This window comes from Anoplopoma fimbria, chromosome 18 (genome assembly GCF_027596085.1).
Source record: "Anoplopoma fimbria isolate UVic2021 breed Golden Eagle Sablefish chromosome 18, Afim_UVic_2022, whole genome shotgun sequence".
Classification (NCBI taxonomy): Eukaryota; Metazoa; Chordata; class Actinopteri; order Perciformes; family Anoplopomatidae; genus Anoplopoma; species Anoplopoma fimbria.
In genome coordinates this window covers 17,075,886-17,098,279 of record NC_072466.1, presented here as the reverse complement: position 1 = coordinate 17,098,279, position 22,394 = coordinate 17,075,886, and the positions used below count along the sequence as shown (strand labels likewise).

Genomic DNA, 22,394 nt, shown 5'->3' with positions numbered 1-22,394 from the left:
TTTTTTTTTATATATATTTTTTATAAATCATGACTTCCCAATTTCCTTTGCATTCAGTTTTATTGTTCAACTCTTACAGAAAACAAAGCTTTAAATCCCAAAAGCAGAACCATGATCTGCTTATTATGTTTCCACCACAAAACACCTTTTGACATCAAATAATACTGAACTGACTCAAATAGTCGTGTTTGAGCAGAACAGTTCTTGCACTTTAAAAGTATCTTCAAAAAGCCTGATGAACGGTCACTTTCTGAATGTTTTCTCATTAATTGGCTTGGATGGTTCTGTCGATCCAATCGACAAACTTGGAGACTCGAGCATAGACGCCGGGCTTCATGGCATTGGCGCATCCCAGGCCCCATGATGTCACACCCTGCAGGACGTACCTGTTCTGGGCGTTACACACCAGAGGACCACCACTGTCACCCTGCAGGGAGAAAAAAATATTATGGTTAAACTGCTGCCAAAACAGTTACTGATCTACAAGTGACACCTATATGGAAAAAATATGTTCACTAACAGATCTAGATAGGTTTGGAATTCATAAATAATTAAAGATAGTTATCTGAAAGTGTTGATCTTTCTTAGCTTAGATACAATTTCTACCAGTAGAGACCGATCTCTGGTGGCGCATGCTGTGCACTACATCACATCCATATAGCATCATTGTAAATCATCCTGCCTGGATTTCTAAATACCCTGGTATAGGGTAATACTGCTCAAGCCATCTATACCGTTTTCTAAAATCTGCCCCAGTTTCTTACTTGGCAGCTGTCTGTTCCTCCCTCGATGTTACCGGCACACATCTCGTGGTCTTTGACTCTGCCGTTCAGGTACGATGGACGATTGCAGATCTTGTTCTCGATCACAGGGAAACCAGTTTCCTTGAGGACGCCATCACCTCCCGTACCTGAAACCCACCGCCGCACATTAATTCAGGTTCAGAATATCTAGTTTATCTCTTAATTCAACTAGGATTACTGCATTGTGGTTATATGCCACCGCCAACCAGTCAATTTGCAGTTAACATCCATGTCTGTCCAAGATGTCATCCCTTCATCATTTTATCTTATTAGACATTTGTTTGAAAGTGTCATAATTAGCATATGAATTATTGAGTCATGGCCAAAAACTTGTCTTGAGAGGTCACAGTGACCTTTGACCTTCACATTATCATCAGTTCATCCTTGCAATTGTTATTTTGTGCCAAATTTGAGGAGAATTGCACATTTCATTGCCGAGGCATAAAGAGCAAAACAAGAAAAACACTGTATTTTTTCTTATTTTAGACTTTAAGCAAAAATGTACTTATAAATGCGGAAGCCTCTGTTTTACACAAAGTAACCTAACCTTAAAACAAAGTCTTAACTTTCATGCAACCAAATTCTCCTCACATTTAAAAACAACCTCACTCTCAATGATATAGCAGGACCAGAGCACACACGTTATGTTACGTACCTTGAGTTTCACCCCATCCAGTAACATAACACTCGTTTCCACTGGGAACAATGTAGTCCTTATCTGGCAGACAAACTGGCAGGACTTTGTCATTTATTAGTGCTGGGCTGAAAGCACAAAAATGGCAATACCACAGTGTAGAAGTATTCTGTCACAGGCAAAAGTACTGCATTATCAGTTGGTAAAGGTCTGGGTTATTTTAATCGCTTTAGGGTGGTGAGATATACTGATATGGAAGATAAAAAAAAAATGAAATATTTATATAATGTTAATTATACACAAGTGATAATATAGTCTGAATAATCCCACACCCTTTTAAATGATTTCAATATTTACATTTATAGTTGCAGACTCTCTCTCTGCCTCTCTTCTGCACAATACACAAAGTTAAAAATTAGAAACAATTCCAAAGGATATCCCGACCATATCGTGAATTATTTTGGCCACAATTAAATCTGATTTGGACAGCCCTACTTTTGATACTTCTGGGTAGTGCATCTCTCCTCTTATCTTATCCTATAATAATACACTTATTTGTTGATAACATGTTGCATTATTTATCTGCCTCTGCAAAGTTATGAGAAACTAAAGTTATCACATAAATTAAGTAGAGTAGAAAATACCAGTATTTGCCTCTGAGCTGTAGTGGGGTAGAATTATAAAATGGAAATACCCAACATACCTCAACCACGCACTTGGTTACTTTCCACCACTGCATGGCAATAGTGAGTAAAGAAGGGATGGTTGTAGTAGTTGAACAAGGGGTGAGCTTGTGGTGTTCATAGGTTGATCAGACTCACCTCGACAGCTTGAGCAGAGCGATGTCGGCTCCGTTGGGTCCCAGTATGAGTTTTTCCAGGTTCTTGTCTTGTTTGGATGGCTCATTGGCTCTCTCTGTGTGGACACCCAGCAGCACCTTGTAGGCTGCAGGCCGTTTAGACCTACAGTACACAACGCATTTATAAACATACCCACTAGTTATCAAGTGGTTGTGTTATTAAAAGATTTGTTCTTTAGATATGTTGTTTGTTTTAATTCTTTTTCTGACCTCTCCAGGCAATGTGCAGCAGTAAGGACCCACTGAGGGTGAATCAGAGTTCCTCCACAGAAATGAATTCCCATACTGGTAAAAAGAGACACACAGAAACCAATTTAAGTAGGACAAAACAGAGATATAATAAGATCTTTTTTTACTCCCTGATATTATATCAATAATCAGATCTTGTTTTCAAGTGCGGTACAAACATGGACTTTAACAGACATTTAAAGTAAAATAAAATAAGAGAACAAATAATACAAAATACTGTAACATACCATCCAGAGGCGACTGCTGATATAAGGTTTCTCTATTTCTCCACCTACAATACTTCACTTTGTAATACCTTCTATATTTTATTCATTCCAAGGCAGTAATGTAATTATGTGCATTTCTACTGTTTAACATGCTGTTGTATCAACCGTTCTTAAAAGGCATAGTTTGAATGTTATTTTTGTGCCATGATCTTTGTTTTGATTTCGACACTAATAAGGGTTTTATTTTGCAGATTAAAATCAATTAAGATTTACCAATATCTGAATACCACAGTCCCATTATCAATATAATGGTTATTGTTATCACCAGTTTATGCCTCCCATGTATTCGCACACATTCCGGTCACAGAGGTTAACGGTTAAGAGGCAATATTTGAAAAACCCAGAAGGTTGTTTAAAAACATTCACCGCTGTTTTAAATGTATTTCAAGAATCCTCAAAGACTCTTCAAACTATTTGGATGGAAAAAATATTCCATCTGCTGAGTAAATTCTCAACCTATTTCCCAAGTCCTGACTGTCTGGGGTGTTTCAAACATAGCAGGTTAATTATCTCGTACAGCAAAAAAGGGTTACCTATGTGACCCCATGTGTGCTAACACATGAGAGGTAAGGCTAGGTCATTTTTTGCTTCAATACAAAAATGGCCTCTTCTTTTTTTTTAAATCCAGTATCACATAAACTTTTATGATATTTTGCAAATGTTGTACATCCCTTGTAAGCATATTTCAGTATTATTCTACTCACTTGGTCCGGAGGCTGATCTGCCAGGGCCACGAGTAAGGTTTAGACACGCAGCCTCCAACGATCCGACCAAAACAGCGCTTTGGTTTGTTGACTGGTGTCCCACAGTTCATACCAGCTGCAAAAAAAGTTCACAGTCAGGAATTTATACGTTTGAATTGGAATCATTTAAAAAGACTAAATGTTTACAGCCTTTTGGAAAAGGTTTGACCTGAGAATGGATTCAAAAAGGCCATGTTAAATCAAAACATTTTATCCTCTTTACAGCGGCCATTTTAGCATGCAATAATCAGCTCGACATTGTCTAACTTCAATCAGCTTTCATTAATCCAAGTTGCAGTTTTACAGATCTTGGCGAACTAAGAATAAATAAGGCTATAATCAATGTTTTTTTTGTGTCAAACGATATATTTGTAGCAATTTCTCGAGTACAAAGGTGATGTCCTCTAATTGCTTAATTTTGTCCAAAACCCAAAGAGATTATATTACTCATCATCAAAGTGTCACCATCACATGTTGTTATTTTAAATAGTTCATGTCTTACTTAACATCAATGAGAAGAGGAATGGAGTGGACCTGAATGGGGCTGGCCAGACCAGGCAGTCGAGTGGGCAACAATGCTGGAAAAATTTGGAGTAACAGCGGAAAGCTAATAGGGTTCCCTGGTGTTCAGGTAAGGCCTGCAGCCTTTTCTTGTTGATTGGCAACTAGGGCGTTGTTAGTAGCTTATAAATCAACTTCTACCAGTGCTACCTGTGCTGTGGCAAGAGGCTAAGAAAACCTGACATACTTCTCTTTGACAAGCTGAAAGCAGGGAATTTATGGCATTTTTGCCTAAAGAATTACATTGATTGATGGACTATCAAAATAGTCATTTTCTGTTGATTAAATTTTCAGTTGAATTAATTGATTCAAAATGTCACTGATTAATTTTCAGTTGATTGATTAATGCATTTGGGGAACAGTTGTTTGAGCTCTATAGTGGCTCAAAACATTTAGTATTAAAGATTTAGCATGTTTGCTTAATAATATGTGATCTTTTTAGCATTTTCAGAATGCAAACATTAACATGATAACATGGACTCGATTAGGATGGATGAAATATTTATCCTATAATAATAATAATATCCTATAATAAATATAATACTAACGCCAATATTTAGGCGTTAGTATTAGTAATTGTTAAAATACCAACATTTGTATCCATCTCAAAGTACATCTGATATTGACAACAATTCGATCAGTTGTGTTGATTTAAGTGAACATTTTGACCTTTTGGTGGCAACAACTTACAAGAAAATGGGGGTTACCAAAGTCAGTAGGGTATATCATCTGGAGACCATGAATATTTTCACCAATTTAATGGCATGCTGGAGAGATTATATATATCTAGTCTGGCCTGGGAATGCCTCAGGGCTCCCCAGGGAGAGCTTTCCAGCGGGACAACTGGAATACCCTGCTAATCCTGCTGCCCCGTCAACCGGGCCCGGAATAAGTGGAAGATAATGGACGGATGGACTCTGGACACATTTCTACTGACAGATCAACCTCCTCTCATCCACACTATTAGCGTTCACATACCACAGTCAGGAATCTGGCAGTAGTCCCATTTCTTGTTCCTGTCAGTAGTGTAGCACCACGGCCCGTTCACATCACCATCTGGGTTTCTGCATTTCTGACGGTTTCACAAAAGGAGAGAATCTTTTAACTAGAAATGTTAAAAGTTCTACACAGTGACTTAAATGTGCTCATTAAATCCATTGTGAAATGTCATCCCTGCAAAAGTTGACGATTCACATTGGTTCATACAGGAACGCACACACTTACATTGCCATCCAGTTCTTTATTGGGGTGAGTTTGTGGGGTGAAGCTGGTGTGTTGGTGAGGGCTCTGAGCACTCCAGGCCTGGCAGGTCACACCTAGAATGGTCATGGAGGTTGGACCCCGGTATGTATCTCCATTTCCAATCTTGCAGTCTAACGCAGCAAAATGGAGAAACAAGTGGGCAAAATTGGAATAAAAACAAAACTAAATATCTGAAAAATGCCCAGTTAGAAAGTTTAAGAATCTACCTTCCTGTGGTGGGGTCTCGGTGGCGGTGGAGGGGCCCTGGGAATTAGGAGGACTGATTATTGGTTTACCTCCCGAAGGATTAGTGGAGCATTTCTCCAAGTTGCAGTACTCCCAGCGGACACTGGGGTCTGTAGTGTAACACCAGGGAGCTTTGTCTCCGTCAGGATTCCTACACAGATTCCTCCTGAGGTCCCTGTTGAAAGAGAGAACCTGGAACTTCAGGTCAGAAGTAACCAATTTCCTACAAGTTTTTATATTTTACTCCTAGAATCAAATCTGTTAAGGGACCAACTAATCTCTGTTGCCTTGTTTGTGTTATACACAATATTGGCAATGCCACCAGGGTGTTTGAATGGCTTCAAACTTCAGTGGCTCAAGAGTGCTGCAGGATTAGGTGCTAAAACCCGGAAAAGAGTTTGTCACTTCTGGTTCTCTTGTCTCAAAGTCAATGGATTCGTTGAATGGGTTTTTGTTCCAATGCCTGAAATAAGGTCTGTGGTTAACACGAGCTGAAGAGATTTTAAAGTTTAGTTCTTCGAAATAAAATACATCGGTAAATAGCCCTCTCCTCAATTTTGTAGCTATAATATGTCTCAAAAAAGACGGCTGCTAACAAATGGCTTATCACAATAACACTTAGCTTGATAGTGGTGATGTGAAGTCATTGTATCAAGCTTCAAAAAACATGTGTGGTGTTCTTTTGTGCAGATTGTCTTGCTGAACAAAATGTGGAAGTATCATCAACTGTTTGACACAGAGCTTATTTTCAATAATAATAAAAAAATGTATGGAAAAACCCATTGGCTTTTCGTTGAGGGAACCAGGACGATTCTAACTTCCGGGTTGGCCGACAAACACAAGTCATCCCTGCCGCTATCAATAACTAGTTAAGAGGGGTTGTCTAAGCAGATGTACAGAAATGGTGCTCTTGCTCTGACCAAATAGCCTTAAGATTTTGAGAATGTTTTCTCCTCTGAATTCGAGTTTTCATTAATTTGATACCATCTCACTCTGCCTGAAATGCTCAGGCCTAGTGAATTTAGAAAATAAGGGTCAAATAAGGGTAATATCTTAATATCTGCATTTTTAGATATAAAAAGTATCAGTAGTCTCTATTTGATGCTCACGCTTGGGGGAATTTCTGTGGAGTTTTTTGGTGGCTGTGAGGAGTCATGGTGCTCCAGCTTTGACATCTTTTTCCACTGATGGTCTCCGTTGTAACGCCACGGTAACTTGTCCCGTCCCCCTCATAACAGTCTTCCTCCTCTGGCGGGATCACTGGCTCATCTGCAGCAAAATGTTTATCAAAAATCAGACTGATTCATTGATACTCTCCTCCTGTGTATGTCCATCGGAACTTTCATTAACATTATTGTAAATGGGTAAGAAATCAAGATAATTAATTTCAACTTATCGTGGCTTTGCATAGTCCTTCCTTTGCAGATTTGCTCTTTCTTCAAACTAGGCTACTTGTTACCTTACAACTGCTCATTTTATCAAAATTTTATGAATCATGTGTAGCTGTTTATAAGGTTTGCATCATCCTCATTGATCTGTGTCATACCTGGTCCGGCTGCGTCCCCACAGCTCGGCACCTTGCAGTATTCCCAGCGGGTCTCAGGGTCAGTGGTGTAACACCAGGGCATCCTCTCGTTGTCAGGGTTACGGCAGTAGTTGCTATCCAGGCCTCTGACAAACAACAGATGGTTATACTGATGAACTTGGGTAAACAGAACGATAAAAGCAGCGGTCGGAAGGTGCCTCTTTTTATGAAATACATAATTCTCCTGTTGTAGCTCTTACTTGCAGGGGTAGTTTTCTGGGGAGCGGTTGTGTTTTTGTGGCGTCTGTGTCGACCAGCTCTGGCAACTTTTGCCGGATTGAGTCACAGCAATCGTGCCTCGGTACGCTCCACCTTCACCGGTGGCACAGGTCAGCTCAGGGACAATGGTGGGCGGCTCGGATGCTGAACACAGAAGATGAGGCGGACTTGTTAGAACTCACAAATAAAACTGTAGCAGCAGTGTTTTGAATAATAACAAGAACAATGACACTTAAAAACAAAACTGTAAAAATAGGAATGACTTAATTGTTACATGATTATCAATAATTAGAGGATGAATCTGAGTAGTTGAGTATTTACCATAATTTAGGACCTCTGTGTTATAATTGAACTAATCTGTTTTACATAAAAACATTTTTTGAAATAATGATATTGTAACAATATAAAAACTACATTAGAATTTTTCTTTAAACTATATATATTTTCTGTTTTCCACAGGTTGCATTGCAGTATCCATTCGACAGTGCGACACAGCAGGAAGTGGTTAAACATCTTTGTTCGCGGGTACCACAGCAGATTAAAGGGTGAGTGTGTATATTTATCTACAGTTCTTAAAAGCTACAACTCTACTTGTCATGTTGCTTGTAAATACATTAAGGAATTTATTTTAGCTGTTACAAGGAAACATTAAACAGGAGGACTTACTGCAGCGGGGTATGGAGCAGAAGTCCCATCTTTTGGAGGGGCTGGTGGTGAAGCACCATGGTTTGGGGTCTCCATCTGGGTTTCTGCAGTAGTTCATCTCAAGATACTTCTCTGGAAGACTAGAGGAAGCATCAATGACAACATGAAATATATCTTTAGGACAAAAAAATCAAGGTTGAGCCTACTAAGAATAAAAATGTATTTTTTGATTGAATGGATATCATCAAATCCTGCTTGTGGTTGATTGATAGATAAATGTGCTGTTTGTGGTCTTACACGCTGGGGCTGTAGCCGTGGTTGTGAGGTTTCTGGGAGTCCCAGCGCTGGCAGATGTAGCCGTTTTCTGTAGTTGAGATTTTGCCTCTGTAGTCCTCACCACTGCAGTGTATACACTCCTCTGTAATGGAGCAAGCAAGGACTCATCACACTATCTCTCTGCTGTTTTGATCTACCATGGAAACTTTAGAGGAAACTAAGGTGCATTTTACACTTCAGAATGATTTTGAAACTCAAATAAGAAGGTGGACCTTGAAATAGCAACAGACAAACAAAAGACACAAAATAAATGAATGTTACCAGTGCAGCTGGATACATTGCAGTTTTCCCAGCGGGTGTTGGAGTCGATGGTGTAACACCAGGGTCCGCCGCTGTCTCCATCAGGGTTCCTGCAGAAGTTAGACTCAAGGTCTGCTCGTGGGTGTTCATCTGGTGTGAAGCTGCAGCAGACACGTTGAGAAAAATTATATGAATTATAAGATATAAGATGATACAATGCGATGTGTAAAGTAACAGGATGATACGTGAATACATACTTGGGTCTGTGTGGGAATTTTGACGCCCATCTCTGACACATCTTTCCTGTTTTTGTTTTGCTCTTTGTTCCCCTGTAATCTGTTCCTAATCCATTTACACACTCCAGGAGGTATCCTACACAAAACAAATTAAATATACACCAATGAACACTATACACATTTTATGGAAGAGTATTAGGACAAGACATTAGAGTAAAAAATTTGAGGAGGAGCTGATCCCAGATGACATTAGGCAATGGCAGGGTACACCCTGGACAGGTCGCCAGACTAATGCAGGGCTGACATAATGAGACCGACAACCATTCACTCACACATTCACACCTATGGACAATTGAGAGTCACCAATTAACCTAAGGACTGTTTGGACTCTTGGGATGAAGCTGGAGAGAACCCAGGCTGCCAGAGGGAGAACATGCAAACTTCACTCAGAAGAGCTGTTAATCCCAGGATCGAAACCCCGGCACCTTTTTCTGTGAGCCTACACTCAATTTTTTCTGTCATGCCTGACCCTCATACTCTTCCATAGCATTGCATGTCTGATCATTCAATAAAATCAGCCTGCTGTTAAGGTGGAATGGTAGTTGATGCGCTGCAGGGTACATTAATCTAATTTATCAAACAATTATTTGAGTGAATTTATATGATCTCACTGAAGGGATGTTTTTTGGATGAAGTAGAATTCAATGTGCAAGACCTCTTTACTGTGTTTAGACACTTTCCCAGCAACACTGATCATGCAGCATAGGCTAAACATTATCCACAATGTAATGGAGACTAAATATCGTGTAAAATGCAGCAGCTTGTAGATCTTTATCAGTATGTGTCAAAATTCATAGGACACAAAGACAGGACACCGTAATAAAATTAAAAAAAGACTTGGCTACTTATATCAATGAATACAATAGGACTAACCTTTTTTTTCATATAATGCTGCGCTACTTTTTCGCAGGACAGTCTCTGTTTTAGAGTTTGCTGCTGCTGTCCAACACTCCTGGTCCTTTTCAATATACATGAAAGACCTGTGGGAACACAGCAGGTGTCAGGTTTGGATGCCAAGCCTCAAATGTAAAAGTTAGATTGTGAACTAAAGGTAAAAGTTGGATTCTTTAAAGTGCGACCTTACTTGCATGTGAAGGATACTTCAGCGTCACATTTGGCGGCGCACTCAGCCACAGTGCTTGATGAGAACTGCTTTCTCTGCAGCGAGAGGATCCATGCTCCTTCAGTTTTAGCGTAGCCTTCCACCTCAGTGCCACTAACTGAAATCAGAGACAAAATATATACATTTTATTGTCAGCCCGTTATTTGTCATGAATTTCATTTGAGCTCAACTCTGGTTTCAGGTTATATGTATGAGGTAAAACAACAGTAAATGTATTCAAATAAACAATAGAACAAAGCTGCAAGTTCTTATGTAAGAGTGACATGTAAAATAAAGGATGAATCGTAAAAAAATTATATATTTTTTTGTTTACATATATATTATAAGCAAAAATGAATTAAAAAAAGAGTAAAGAAAATTATAAAAATGTAACACAAGTTACATGTGTAGCTGTAGTTCTCTGAGTGAAATGTCTCGAACACAAGTTATTGACAGTCAACATTAGGAAATAAAAGGTTAAATAAAGAAGGAAAACCTATGTTAAACCACAAATGTAGGCACCATGTACATACACATAAATATACATACGTTTCCAGCATACATAAGGGCTATACTTTCAAAATTCAAAATATAATAACATGTTACATTTTCCTTATGTTCAGTAATTCCATCTGCTGACCCAATAAGAGTAAACGTTACTAAGAGGGTGTTTCCACTGGTAAAGGTAAACTTTGTCTATTTTAAACCACCTTGGTATTGTTGCAATATGAGTGATATATGCAAATGAATGTCTGGCTTCCATCCAAGTTACCGGCGCCCATAGCTCCGCGCTCACCCGTCTCACATTCTGGCAAAGGCTCTTTCTTTCTGCCTTTGTCTGGTAGGTAGAGAGGCACTCAAAAATGTTGTGCACTAACCATTTACCATTGAGTAACAGCGAGATATTGCGTCATTTAAAGTGGGCCGGAAAAAACTGTGTTGACTACATTACCAATATTGTGATTGCAACATTAATCTGTCCTTACCATGTCAAACAATTTGTTAGGAAAACACTAAAGTTACGGGAAGTGTTTCTGTAAGGTAAATTATAATTACTGCTGTCACACTGCAATTTATACTCTTAACAGTATCTAGTTTTATCATTTATTTCTAATCTAGAAATGTGTGATGAAAAAAATATATTACAGGTTGGATTAGGTTTCATGGATAGACATTTTATCACATGCTGGTCGACGCTCTAAAGTGTATCAGTTTGAAGGTCGTGGACTTTGAATTGTGTAAAACAAGTTTCACCCTGATGACTGTTCAAATCAGCACAGAAGCAGAGAAAGTGACATTTGGAAGTTATGTTGTTGGCCTGGCTTTGGTAAAATGACATGGTATGAAACACAACACTGAACATGAGTCTACAATTAAATATGTGGGTAAAATATAAATAAATAACCAATTCATGCTAAAAGTTTAAAGCATTAGTTTTGACATTTAAGGAGATCGTTTGAGACGTATATGAAAAGATTGATACGCTTCTAATTTCTTAGCACTAAAATGAAGCTACAACTAGCTTAGTATTACAACTGGAAGCAAGGGGAAACAGCTTCAGTCATCTTGCTAAGCAAAGCCACCAGTCTCCTAGCTGTGGCTTCAGACATGAGTGATATCAGTATGCTCATTTAACTCGCAACTAACTTATTTCACAAAACATCTAACTGTTTGCTGGAGATTTGATATCAGGCCCCAAAGGTTTGTCTGGAAATTTGAAAGGTGGCTCAAGTGGACCAATGTTGGATTAGCTTTAATAAAAGTAACTTTTTTATTTCATGGCACAGAGGTTTAAATAGCATTAATCTTCGTAAATTGGTCAATTTGTGTATAATCTGCAATAAATTGCTACATCATATGTCCTTTTTGTAGAGTCAAGTGAAGCTATATGCACAAAAAGAATAGGATCTAAAACTGAACCCTGTGGTGCACCACATATGCTATTTGTGTAGAAATAGGTTTCAATTTGTCGATGGCAGAAGCTCTAACACAAACTCAGACATCTAATACATTGAGTTGGTGAGGTAGTCAAAAGCTGTAAACTAGCTGTATTTCCATTACATTTTTCAAGCAAATCTTAAACAAACTTTTAAATTGTCACAAATAGAAATGCAAATTAGGCATGTTCCCATAAACTGGTGTGGAGCTAATGAACTAGGTAACAAGTCGGCTTGGCTAACTTACCCTTGAACAATAGAAAAATTGAGAGAGCCTTTCAAGAATGTGTTTCAATTGGGCAAGTTCCAATTGTTCTTCCATGTCAGCTAATATTAGCCATGTTTCGTGCTATCCGGAAACAATGACAAGTATTTGCGGGTTAAGGGAATGATAATTGTCTTATGACTGTTTGTCCATGTAGATGGAATGATCTGCTGCACCCTATTTGAATAAGATTATCCACTGTTGTCAAGTTGACATCTATTATTCTAACGAATAAGCTTTTAAAATTCCATTCAATGCTTTATAAACTACACCAAATTTATCTGAAATCTTCATGAAAACATGTATTCATTTTAACATTGTTGTCATAGTGGTTGTGCTTTGTGATCACAACTCCAGATTTAATTTAAAATAAATGTGAGGGTTGATGTGACCTGTGAAAATCCTGTTTCAATCCTAGACTGTCAAGCATTTAGTTTGATCTCTTAGATGTGATTTACAAGAATCAGATGAACTTTGGATCCACATGGAAGACAGGCATTTGCTTTTGTGTTTCTCCTTTACATAACACAGTTTTTAACAAATCAAAAGGGAACAAAATGTATTTAAAGTGCATCCAGACAATTCTCTTAATAGACCCCGGCATGCTTGAACGAAAATAGTATTGAAAGAACATATTTAATCAATTTGTACAGGGTTGTCCTGATGGGGTACTCGCACTCTGAGGCAAAGTATTGTCCGTCTTACTTTTTTATATTTTATGGCATTAAATAGTTGTAGAACTATTATTAATTACTATATAAAGATGGCAATATATCTTACCAGTGCAGATCAGGGCACCCAGGAGGAAAGTCAGCTTGTACAGGTCCATGGTGAGGCCCGTATATTAGTAGCTCATAGTCAACGAAGTCTCCGAGGTATCTCCTGGTATGTTATTGGGTTCCTTTTAGCATGTCGGGAAGATAAACAGGACAGTCCAAACATTAGTCAATCATTGGCTAAACAAGGAGCAAAGAGCAACAGGTCAAAAACCTTGTTTATGGGAAATTTTGGAAATTTTGGAACATCGTTTCAGCTCTCCATTATACGTTATATATTTTTCATATTTTCAAATGTACCATCTGTTCAACTCTTTCCTGGTTTGCAGTTATGAATCACTATCATTTGGAGAACAGATAGAGATGTATCCAGAGGCCTCTCGAGCAAATCTGCTGCTTTTCTGCAGCTACAACACATTTTAGGGGACTGCTCATAAGCATTGACCCCTTTTGATATCATGGGACCTTTTGGTCCTTATCAATATGCCAATTATTTCTCTTCATCACAGCACTGGAATGTCCATTCTGAGGGTGCTTATATGTCCTGTGTAGCGTTAAAACTTTCATTATAACATGTAAACGGTAGCATGTTCTTTAACACAATGTGTGTTTGTGTGTTATTATGTTTTAATCTAATACCGACTTGGTAGTGTACTGGTGAATACTATGTGATCTAGCTAAAATGAGATCAATATGTATAGTTAATCTTCTGCTAAAAAGGGACCAATGTCCTCAACTGCAAACATGTGATTACAAAACAGCCTCCTTTCAGTGTGTTTTAGGGCTTAGTAACTACTGTTCTGGAAATTGTGCCACAGTCTCTTTCACTTTCAGGGACAATTTCAGTTAAAACTTTTGACTAAGTTAATGGTGAGAGTTTTCTGTATATATATATATAACCTCCTTAAGGAGGCTCTTTGATTAATTTTCTTCTGTATAATAAGAAATAATAATATTTTTTTACATTAACGTGTAATGTCTACTTTTTGGTATTGCAATTTCTACTCATGAAAAGACACTGGGTAATGTTTGCATGGGGAAAACCTGATGTTTTAAGAGAGTTCCACTGTGTTGATGTCACTAAATCCTGACAATTCAAGGAACCTTATCCACCATAACATCCCAACCCCTTTCACCTAATCTCCTTTAAACACACCTCTGACTTTCATCCGTCTGCTTCTTTTAATGTATCATTCTTATTGCAAGTCATAACATCACTTGGAGTATTTACAGTATCCAAAATAAATCAGCCTCATTCACACACAAACTCCCGCAAAATTCTCCTAACAAACTGCAAATGCGTTACACCTATACATGATTTTCTGCACTATATCAACCCCCATCTTGCACTTATGCCTTCACCTCTGTCAAGACTGAGACAGGCTTTAAATTACAAAGACTTTACAAAGGGAAAACCTTTATTCCGTCTTGTTTCTATCACCTGTTATGCTTTGTCATGCTTCAATGATTATAATAATAAAATAGAATAAAAAAACTGCAGTGCTACCATATTGGTTTCCTTGAACTAAATCTGAACAAATAGCAACCCGTGTAATACCTAGTAATGTCATGCAGAGAGTGCCATTGTTGACTGACACTTCATTGTTACTGCATGTGAAAAGAAAGTGAGGCCAAATGGAGGAGCTGTTGAAGTTGATAGTGTTAATAATTGGACAAGTATAATAGAAATATTGATGATGATATCCACAATTAAAATCAACTTTAGATTTACTGTAAATTGAAATCAGTGGACATTAATTGTAGTTGGTGGGACTAATGATGTTCAGCAGCCCCTTTTAAATGATTTTACATCCTGTTTCATTTCTTCTTCTTTTTATAATTTTCAATTTTCAATCTTAAAAGTTCATAAAAAGGAAACCTAATTATTTTAAGAAAATAGCACTAGCAAGAAGAGAGATAAAAGGGGTGTGTGCGTTTCAGTACAGAATAGTGACAGGTGTCCATCTCTGCTAAAAAATACCCTTTTTCATTTGCAAAAGTGCAGACATTTATTCCATTATGTACACCTGTCTCATTATAGTCCACTGTAGGTACATCTTTTAACTAAGAAATGATTATCATTTTTCTTGCAATTACCAATACCCTTAAGATATACAAATTATCCTGATAGAGTGCAGATTCAAAGTAAATCATCATCTAAGACAACTTATTTCTGTTTTAAACTTCTCCCTAATTTCTGCAGATTTGGACAATCCCACGAATATGTGCACAATACCCAATGATTTAACAGCCTCTCCAGCAGGAGGAAATGGTAATAACCCAACAAACCACAATACCACTTCGGCTTTGTGTTCCCAACATCCTGTGTGTTACACAAAACCATCTGAGAAACAGTCAGTGGATTCTGTTTGAAAAAGTACAAGCACTTACTATACTAAAGGTAATTGGATGAACTATTATTAACCTCTTCAGGAGCCGCCATTGTTTGTCTGAAGCCGGGGCATTAAAGATGTTGTTTTTGAAAGGCTAAACGACAACGAATATGGATTGAAGCAGAATATTTACTTAGATTAAATGAGAATAAAACCGAAAATGTGTGGCCAAGCTATTTTGACATATAGTTAGACAGTGACATACTGTACATCTAAGCTAAGGTTACAAAATAATACTATATAGCTCCACAGTATTTGTGTGCAAATCCACTTACTTTGTTTGAATTTGGTCTGCAAATATAGATTTTGTTCAAAAGGGTCTTTAAATTCCAATTAGACCATTTTTACTGAACATGAAATCCTTTAAATGGATTTTTAATGGACTCTTCGGATTAAATAACATTTTGAAGTAATATTTCCATTCCCTTGTCCGTTTTCTTAACAAAAGCAGATGGATGTTCTAAGAAATAATCATTCATTTCTTTCTGTGATGCTCCCACTTTCAGCGCTAATAACACATCTTATTGTTTCACTGACAGACTCGGTGTATCGGTTTTGTTCTGATGAAGGTCAGTCTGCTCCATACAGTGGGACAATACTTCACACAGGAGAAGGCGAGCGAGAGGGGTGGGCTCTGTGGTGTCCAAGGTTCGCTGCTCAATCAATATCCCTCTGTCAGACCTCAATTCAGATATGTCCCTCTGTCCTTAGAAAAGGGAAGAACAGCTGCTTTATTTTGTGTGATCAAAAGAATCAATTTTTCTTAATTCACATACTTGGTGTACTACAGCTGGATGTGTTGAAACGCCTTTTGTGTTTCCCTTCCTTTTTTTTCCTTTTACTCTTTTACCTTCTATGACTGTTGGTTTTATGATGGTGTGTGTAATTATGTCATTTTGGCCAGAACTCTCTTGAAAAACAAATTTATTTTACCAAATTTTCAAGAAAGGTCAAACAAAAACTCAACATGCACTCAATAAATGATTAGATAGTAGTAATACAGTCTGCTGATTGACAAGATTAACTGGTGAAAAGAGTTTTATTCATCAGAGGAATGAAGAATATTTTTCTTTTCTTTTACTCCTCTATCATGCTTAATGGCATTCAGTCAATCAAAGCAGCTTACATTGTAAAACCACTGTGGAAGTGTGTAAAGTAAGTAAAAAATAGCTGTTAATGGCAAAAGAATCTATGCCAGAATTAAACCTTTCTATTGAAAAAAGAAGTGGAATAATTACAGCAAATAAAACAGAATGAGTCTTATCTGCATTTGAAAACTGCCATGTCTGAAATTTTGGAGAACGATATGATTGAGTTAATGATATATATGCTTCATTTACAGTACAGTGCACAGCATAGCATGTAGAGATGTTATGCATATGTTATGTACAGTATTTGTATAGAGACAACTACGAGTAACGATATGTGTTGTAATATGTATACCTTCATAAAACTACCTTTATATCAACATCAACTGGAGGTTAATTCCTTAACTTTGAACCACATTGTCGATGAAATCTTTCAAACTCACACTGGGAAACAGAGCTTTTGATCGTGACACAAGATCAAAAGCACCACAAAATTTCTGAAGACTTTAAGGGATTGTTTTATTCACACTACATCATGGTTTGGATTTCAATCACATAAGAAGTGGATAAGATCACTGTGTTGTCACACATCGGTATGTAGACTACAGTTTTGAAGCCTAGAGTTTGACATTTTTGCTGTCGCCATCTTGGTTTTTGGCAACCAGAAGTGACATAAAGGGGTGGAGCTAAGTACAACTGAAAGTGGAAAAATTAATTTAAGGCGACCAAGAATATACAATTTACTTTCATCAGCTGAAAATACACTGTGAAATGGTTGAAGTTCTTAGACAAAACAACCGACAACAATAAAACATCATGCTTCATTGAAAAAGACTTTGTTACTAGCTATTGAGACCAAGCTGAAGGGTGCCTTGCGGGTGGGCCAAGCGTCGGTATTTGACTACCTAGGAGTAAGACCAGGCTGTACTATGTGGTCAGCATTTCTAGCATAAGCCATTCAATGTTTTCAAATCAGTAATTAGCTCTCTATATAATGATTGTCTTTGTTTGTGGCAAGTCTGACCTACCTTGGTTCAAGGATTCACTTGAAACTAATTTTATCTCATGACATCTGCCTCAAAGTTTACTTAATATATCTCTCTCAGAGCTGTAAAAAGTTACTGCAAAATAAACTATACATTTCAGAACTCAACCAGCTGCAGCTTAAAAAGATCAGAAAGCAAGGAAGAAACAACACAAATGTTGTAATTAGACAATTCCCTGCCAATAAATGGAAAAAAATAAGTAATGATGGGAAACACATTTGCCATTTGCCAACACACATAAAGAAATGTGCTGCAAATACAGAAAACACAAGCAAATACATAAACGCTGCAAGTCTTACAGGAAAAAGAATAACATTATGACACAGTAGAGGTTTCCAGAGGACACTAATGTGATGAACATGCTAGTTGCATCAGTCTAATGCTTGTGAGGGTACAGTCAATATCAAGTCAATTTTATTTATATAGCCCAATATCATAAATCACAAGTTAGTCTCAAGGGAGCTTTACAATTTGTACAGCATGCAACACCCTCTGTCCTTTGACCCTCTGTTCAGATAAGGAACATTTTCACAAAGAACATTCTTCCAGGAAGGACAGACAGGAAATATCTCCAGTGTATCACCAGCTCAGACAAGCCTTCTGGGTTTAGTCCAAAGTATTTTGGCCATTTCTAATACTTAGCCCACCAATCCTTGTTCAAGAGGCATTAACTTGGGTTGGTAATAACCGATGACCCCAAACAGTTGCTGATCTTCACAACAATCCTTCGCAAGAAAGTGACTAAAGAGGGGCAACTGAAAAACATGGGCACAAAGTTGCATCCTCTCTACAGCATAGGCTGGATGCAGTGGCGGGCCGTCAGGGCCAGCAAGGCCTTCTCTGCTGGCCTAAACATCATCAGAATATAAATTATATATTTTTTCCACAAATATGTATTAAATTATTCCCTATAGTCTATTCTCTTAATTTCATAGCTTTCCTCTTGGTTGCGCTGCTTCCAGCCTCAGGTCGAGATCGGAGGGCTGGCCTTTACGTTAGAGCTTTTATCCAATCATATTTCAGCATGTCATGTGTTGCTAGGGTCCAAAAAATCTGCCCTTAGGCCTTCAGAATCAACAGTTCTGGCGCCTGTAGCTTAAAGTGAACGGAATCGAAACTGTGGTGTTAACCAATCAGATTTCGAGTTGGCGACACCGGGGCCAGCATGCAGACGTACAATGACGTCAGCACGGGCACGTCTTTTGATTGGATGCGCGCTAGTGAGAGGCGGAGCTACGCAGAGTGAACCTGAACACCCCGTGGCGACGTGAACGAGCTAATTCGTGTAGCTAGATCTACAAGCGTTTTTTTTTTTCAACCCACAATGGCTGATGGAGGAGAAGAGATCGATTTGGTCGCAGATATACTTACAACGCCATTTTCAAGACGGACTGTTCAAGAAAAGCTAGACATTGTGAGAAGAGGTCGGCCAGCCCCGATGCTAGCGAGGATGCTAGGATGGATTTTGTGTTCAGATAAGCAGGTGTTTTGGGGAATAATCAGTCGTTTTGGTGAATTCAAAGCATTTTTTTCTTTTTTTTAATTAAATAAATATTAACGAAATAAAATATATAGACAAATATATAAAAAATAAATGCTTGATTATTCTGCAAGAGGTGATGTGTGACACTGGCTCAGCTGTGCCTGCAGGGAAAGGACTCAAGGAGACTTGTTGAATTGTTCTGGTTTAACCTTTATCGCAAATATATTCTCAAGAACAACTGCAAATGATTTGTTTGTTTTCTTTTATTTTCAGTGAATAGTTTGTCTTTATCATCACGTTTCTTAAATGAAACAATGCGCTGTTTAGTGAACACACTTGTTAAAGCTCACATACTGTTGGTGTTAATAAAACGTATACTAATCCCTTAAAAGCGCCTTTTTATTTTAACGTTTTGACAGTATCCAAGCGATCTTAAAGCTGGTAGTTTAACACTCTTAATTGTAAATGCGGATTTATTGATTTTAAATGCTTCGGAAATATTATTATAACTCTGTTGTACTCGACTATGTTAAGGTGATGCAACGCCCAGTTATAATGCGTTTCTGTCTAAATGTATAGTTTCTAGAGCCATGGCGTCATAATGATGGTATTAAGAGATGGATTAATTCAGGTAGGACTGTGCAGGACATCACTGAAGGCCTAGGTGTGAAATGCACGGCCCGCTACTGGCTGGATGGTATCAGGCCCATCGTCTTTTCATAGTTTCTGAGTTGTGGATATCTCCAGAAATGTCTCTGCAGATTAAATGGACACTTCAATATCTCAAAGAATATGCAATCATATTGTAAAACTAATATAAAACCTTATTCTCAAACATTTTTGACACGTGATCGACACATTTGTCTTTCAGAAATATCTGTTATGTCGGACTGTTAGCAAATTAAAAAATGTTTTTCAGATTCTGATTTTATATCACTTATCTTTTTTCAATGATACCCATGTGTCGTCAAAGTGGTAATGATCTTCATTAATCTTATCATTTTAATTTGCTTGTGTTTTCCTTAATTGTCCTAGTGATCGCTTTGAGTCTTTCTTCTGACCAACAACCTGATCAAACCCCAGAAACATGTCATGGTCATTTTTCATTATGGACCAATAAAAAACTCATCTATTTCTCCCTCAGAATGTCAGCTCTTTGTGTGTTTTCAATTACAGGCTCATTGGACAGAAGGTCCCGGTAGATGGACGCAGAATGATGGTCCATTAGAGCTGACTATGATAAATCACGCAACGCATTTTTAAAAAAACATTGTTCCTTAAATTGAATGCATTTTTCCTTTTTATTAAAGCATTGCTTAAGTGGCTTGCCCTTGACTGGACCATTCTACAGCACTGGGGTTTTGAAGAATGTGTGATTAACACATGCCTCTAAAACTACACACAGTGCAGGTATTTTATCCTCGGTGTTCCAACGGATTTTTTAAGCTGTTGCACATGGATGTGAAAAATGGAGTGAAACTGTGGTTTCGACCCTCCACATCCCACAGCTTGTTCTTGTCTTTGCTGCTTTGTCTTCTGGATAAATGAATTAAAAATGCTAATTGGGTTGGTGTCAAATTTACTTTTGTTATTACCAGATAAGAGAGACTACCCTGAGTCCTCTTAACTGAGAAGGAAAAAATATTTCCTCTCTGGGTGAGTGCTTGTTATAGAAACCTCTTTTCTCCCCCTTTGTCAATGTTTTGGACACACGTCAGAGAAACTAGAGACAAAACTACAGTTTAAAGGGAGCAGATCAGTTTAAACTGATGTTCAAGTTTATTAGCATAAAACCTTTCAACAACAAGCCAAATCAGAAAGCCTTACATAAGATAAACACCACTCATGACTTGGATTTGAAGTGTAAAACAAAAGAAAGTAGCTAAATTACTATAAGACAAATTAAACTGTGAAATGACGGTAGTCTACAGTTATAGTGAAGTGCAATCCTAGACTGTATATAAGAAGTGGACATTTTCACAATGACGTCACCCCATTGGTTTGCGGACTATCGTTTTGAATTCTCGAGTCTAGAATTTTGGCCATGGCAATCTTGTTTTTTTTGGAGTTAAATTAAACACAATGTACAATTGTCTCGAATGGCGAAATTAGTTAGCTATGGAGACCCTATGAAACATTGTTTTTTTCGTACCAGGTGGATCAGAAACGAGGACTCTAGCAGCACCATTATGAATCATATGCAGCCGTTGTTAACTATGAGCACGTACTATAGATGTTGAACAGAAGAGCTCCGAGAATGGAGCTTGGGGGAACACCGCTTGTCTGTACGAACAGATGTGTCAAATGCATCACTGTGATCTAAGGATACCATGACAGAAAACGTTTCCACTGTCTGTTTTTTCATATATTCTGTTGTTTCAGGAATAACACAATGCATCTTCTTATAGACGAGCATATATACGGTGCTGTAGAAATATGCAAACACAGGGTCCAGTGTACAGAGTCCAGCTGTCTCTGTCTCTGCCATTGCTGTAAGAGAATACCCCCGGCCAGCGCTCTAACCCGCTCCATCAATCTCTCTCTGTTTGACAGAAACTATGCCCACCTGTTCTCCCACACTCCGTAAGCAGAGACTCAGAGGCTGAAGCTCAACGCACTACTTCAGGCTTCAGGTTTGGGTTGATGGAGACAGAATGTGATCAGGGCATTGTGTTTACTCACATGGCAAATAAATGTATGTAATTATGTCCTCAGGGACTTAATCATTGTTTGCTGTGTTTCAGGTCTTTTTGGGCTGTTTGAAGACACTGTGATTCTCTGTAGACTTTATACTTTAATACAGGAGATTTTAAGATTTAAGATTTAAGATTACTTATACGATCAGTATTTTACATTTTAAATGGGATTAACATTGTTGGCAGGTGCAAATCTTTCTTTTCTAAAACATCAACTTTTTCAGGAGCGCTTACAAAAAGTATTTTTGCTTGGTGATACACATTATTGAACACATTTTTTAAAAACTGTTCATGAGCCTCTAATACTTAAACTGATAAGAAACTGTATTTTGTGTTTATACATAGTTAGATTTTTATATGTAGTTAGAATAATAAAATATGTGTGTCATAATTACATAAAATGTAATCAAAAAAGTAAATGTTATGCATGCTTAACTGATATTTCTGTTACCCCACTTGGGGCAGTAGAAACAAGCTGTAAACACAACATTTGAATGCCGTGTGGAGACAATCCCTCAATTTGCTCTAAGGTCCTTTAAGCCACATTTAGGCGTCCCCATGTAACCCGGCCATGACTGTGAACTTTGTAAACTTGTAAATAACTTCTTGTCAAAAGACATTGGTGCCCATAGGTGTGATTGTGAGCCAGGATTCAATAGGAAGGATAAGCGGGTAAAGAGAATA

General features: G+C 37.8%; 1 protein-coding gene across 1 annotated transcript; it reads right to left on the bottom strand.

The window, feature by feature from the left end:
* Nucleotides 1-41: 41 nt before the first annotated feature.
* On the bottom strand, nt 42-13,129 carry plg (plasminogen). The gene is made up of 19 exons (XM_054618031.1): nt 13,009-13,129; nt 10,009-10,144; nt 9,798-9,904; nt 8,886-9,000; nt 8,650-8,789; nt 8,350-8,470; nt 8,074-8,192; nt 7,389-7,551; nt 7,150-7,274; nt 6,713-6,872; nt 5,585-5,778; nt 5,340-5,488; nt 5,094-5,187; nt 3,516-3,630; nt 2,507-2,581; nt 2,259-2,399; nt 1,459-1,565; nt 765-910; nt 42-427 (listed from the first exon to the last, which is right to left on the bottom strand). Exons 1-19 carry the CDS (start codon nt 13,055-13,057, stop codon nt 266-268), a joined length of 2,418 nt encoding a protein of 805 aa, XP_054474006.1. The 5' UTR covers nt 13,058-13,129; the 3' UTR covers nt 42-265.
* Nucleotides 13,130-22,394: the final 9,265 nt, after the last annotated feature.

Coding starts and splice junctions, on each gene's coding strand:
- plg (XM_054618031.1), bottom strand. CDS start 13,057: ATGGACCTGTACAAGCTGACTTTCCTCCTGGGTGCCCTGATCTGCACT. Junction 5,188..5,339: donor ATAAAGAACTGGATGGCAAT/GTAAGTGTGTGC, acceptor TGAAACCGTCAG/AAATGCAGAAACCCAGATGG. Junction 428..764: donor GAGGAACAGACAGCTGCCAA/GTAAGAAACTGG, acceptor TTCTCCCTGCAG/GGTGACAGTGGTGGTCCTCT.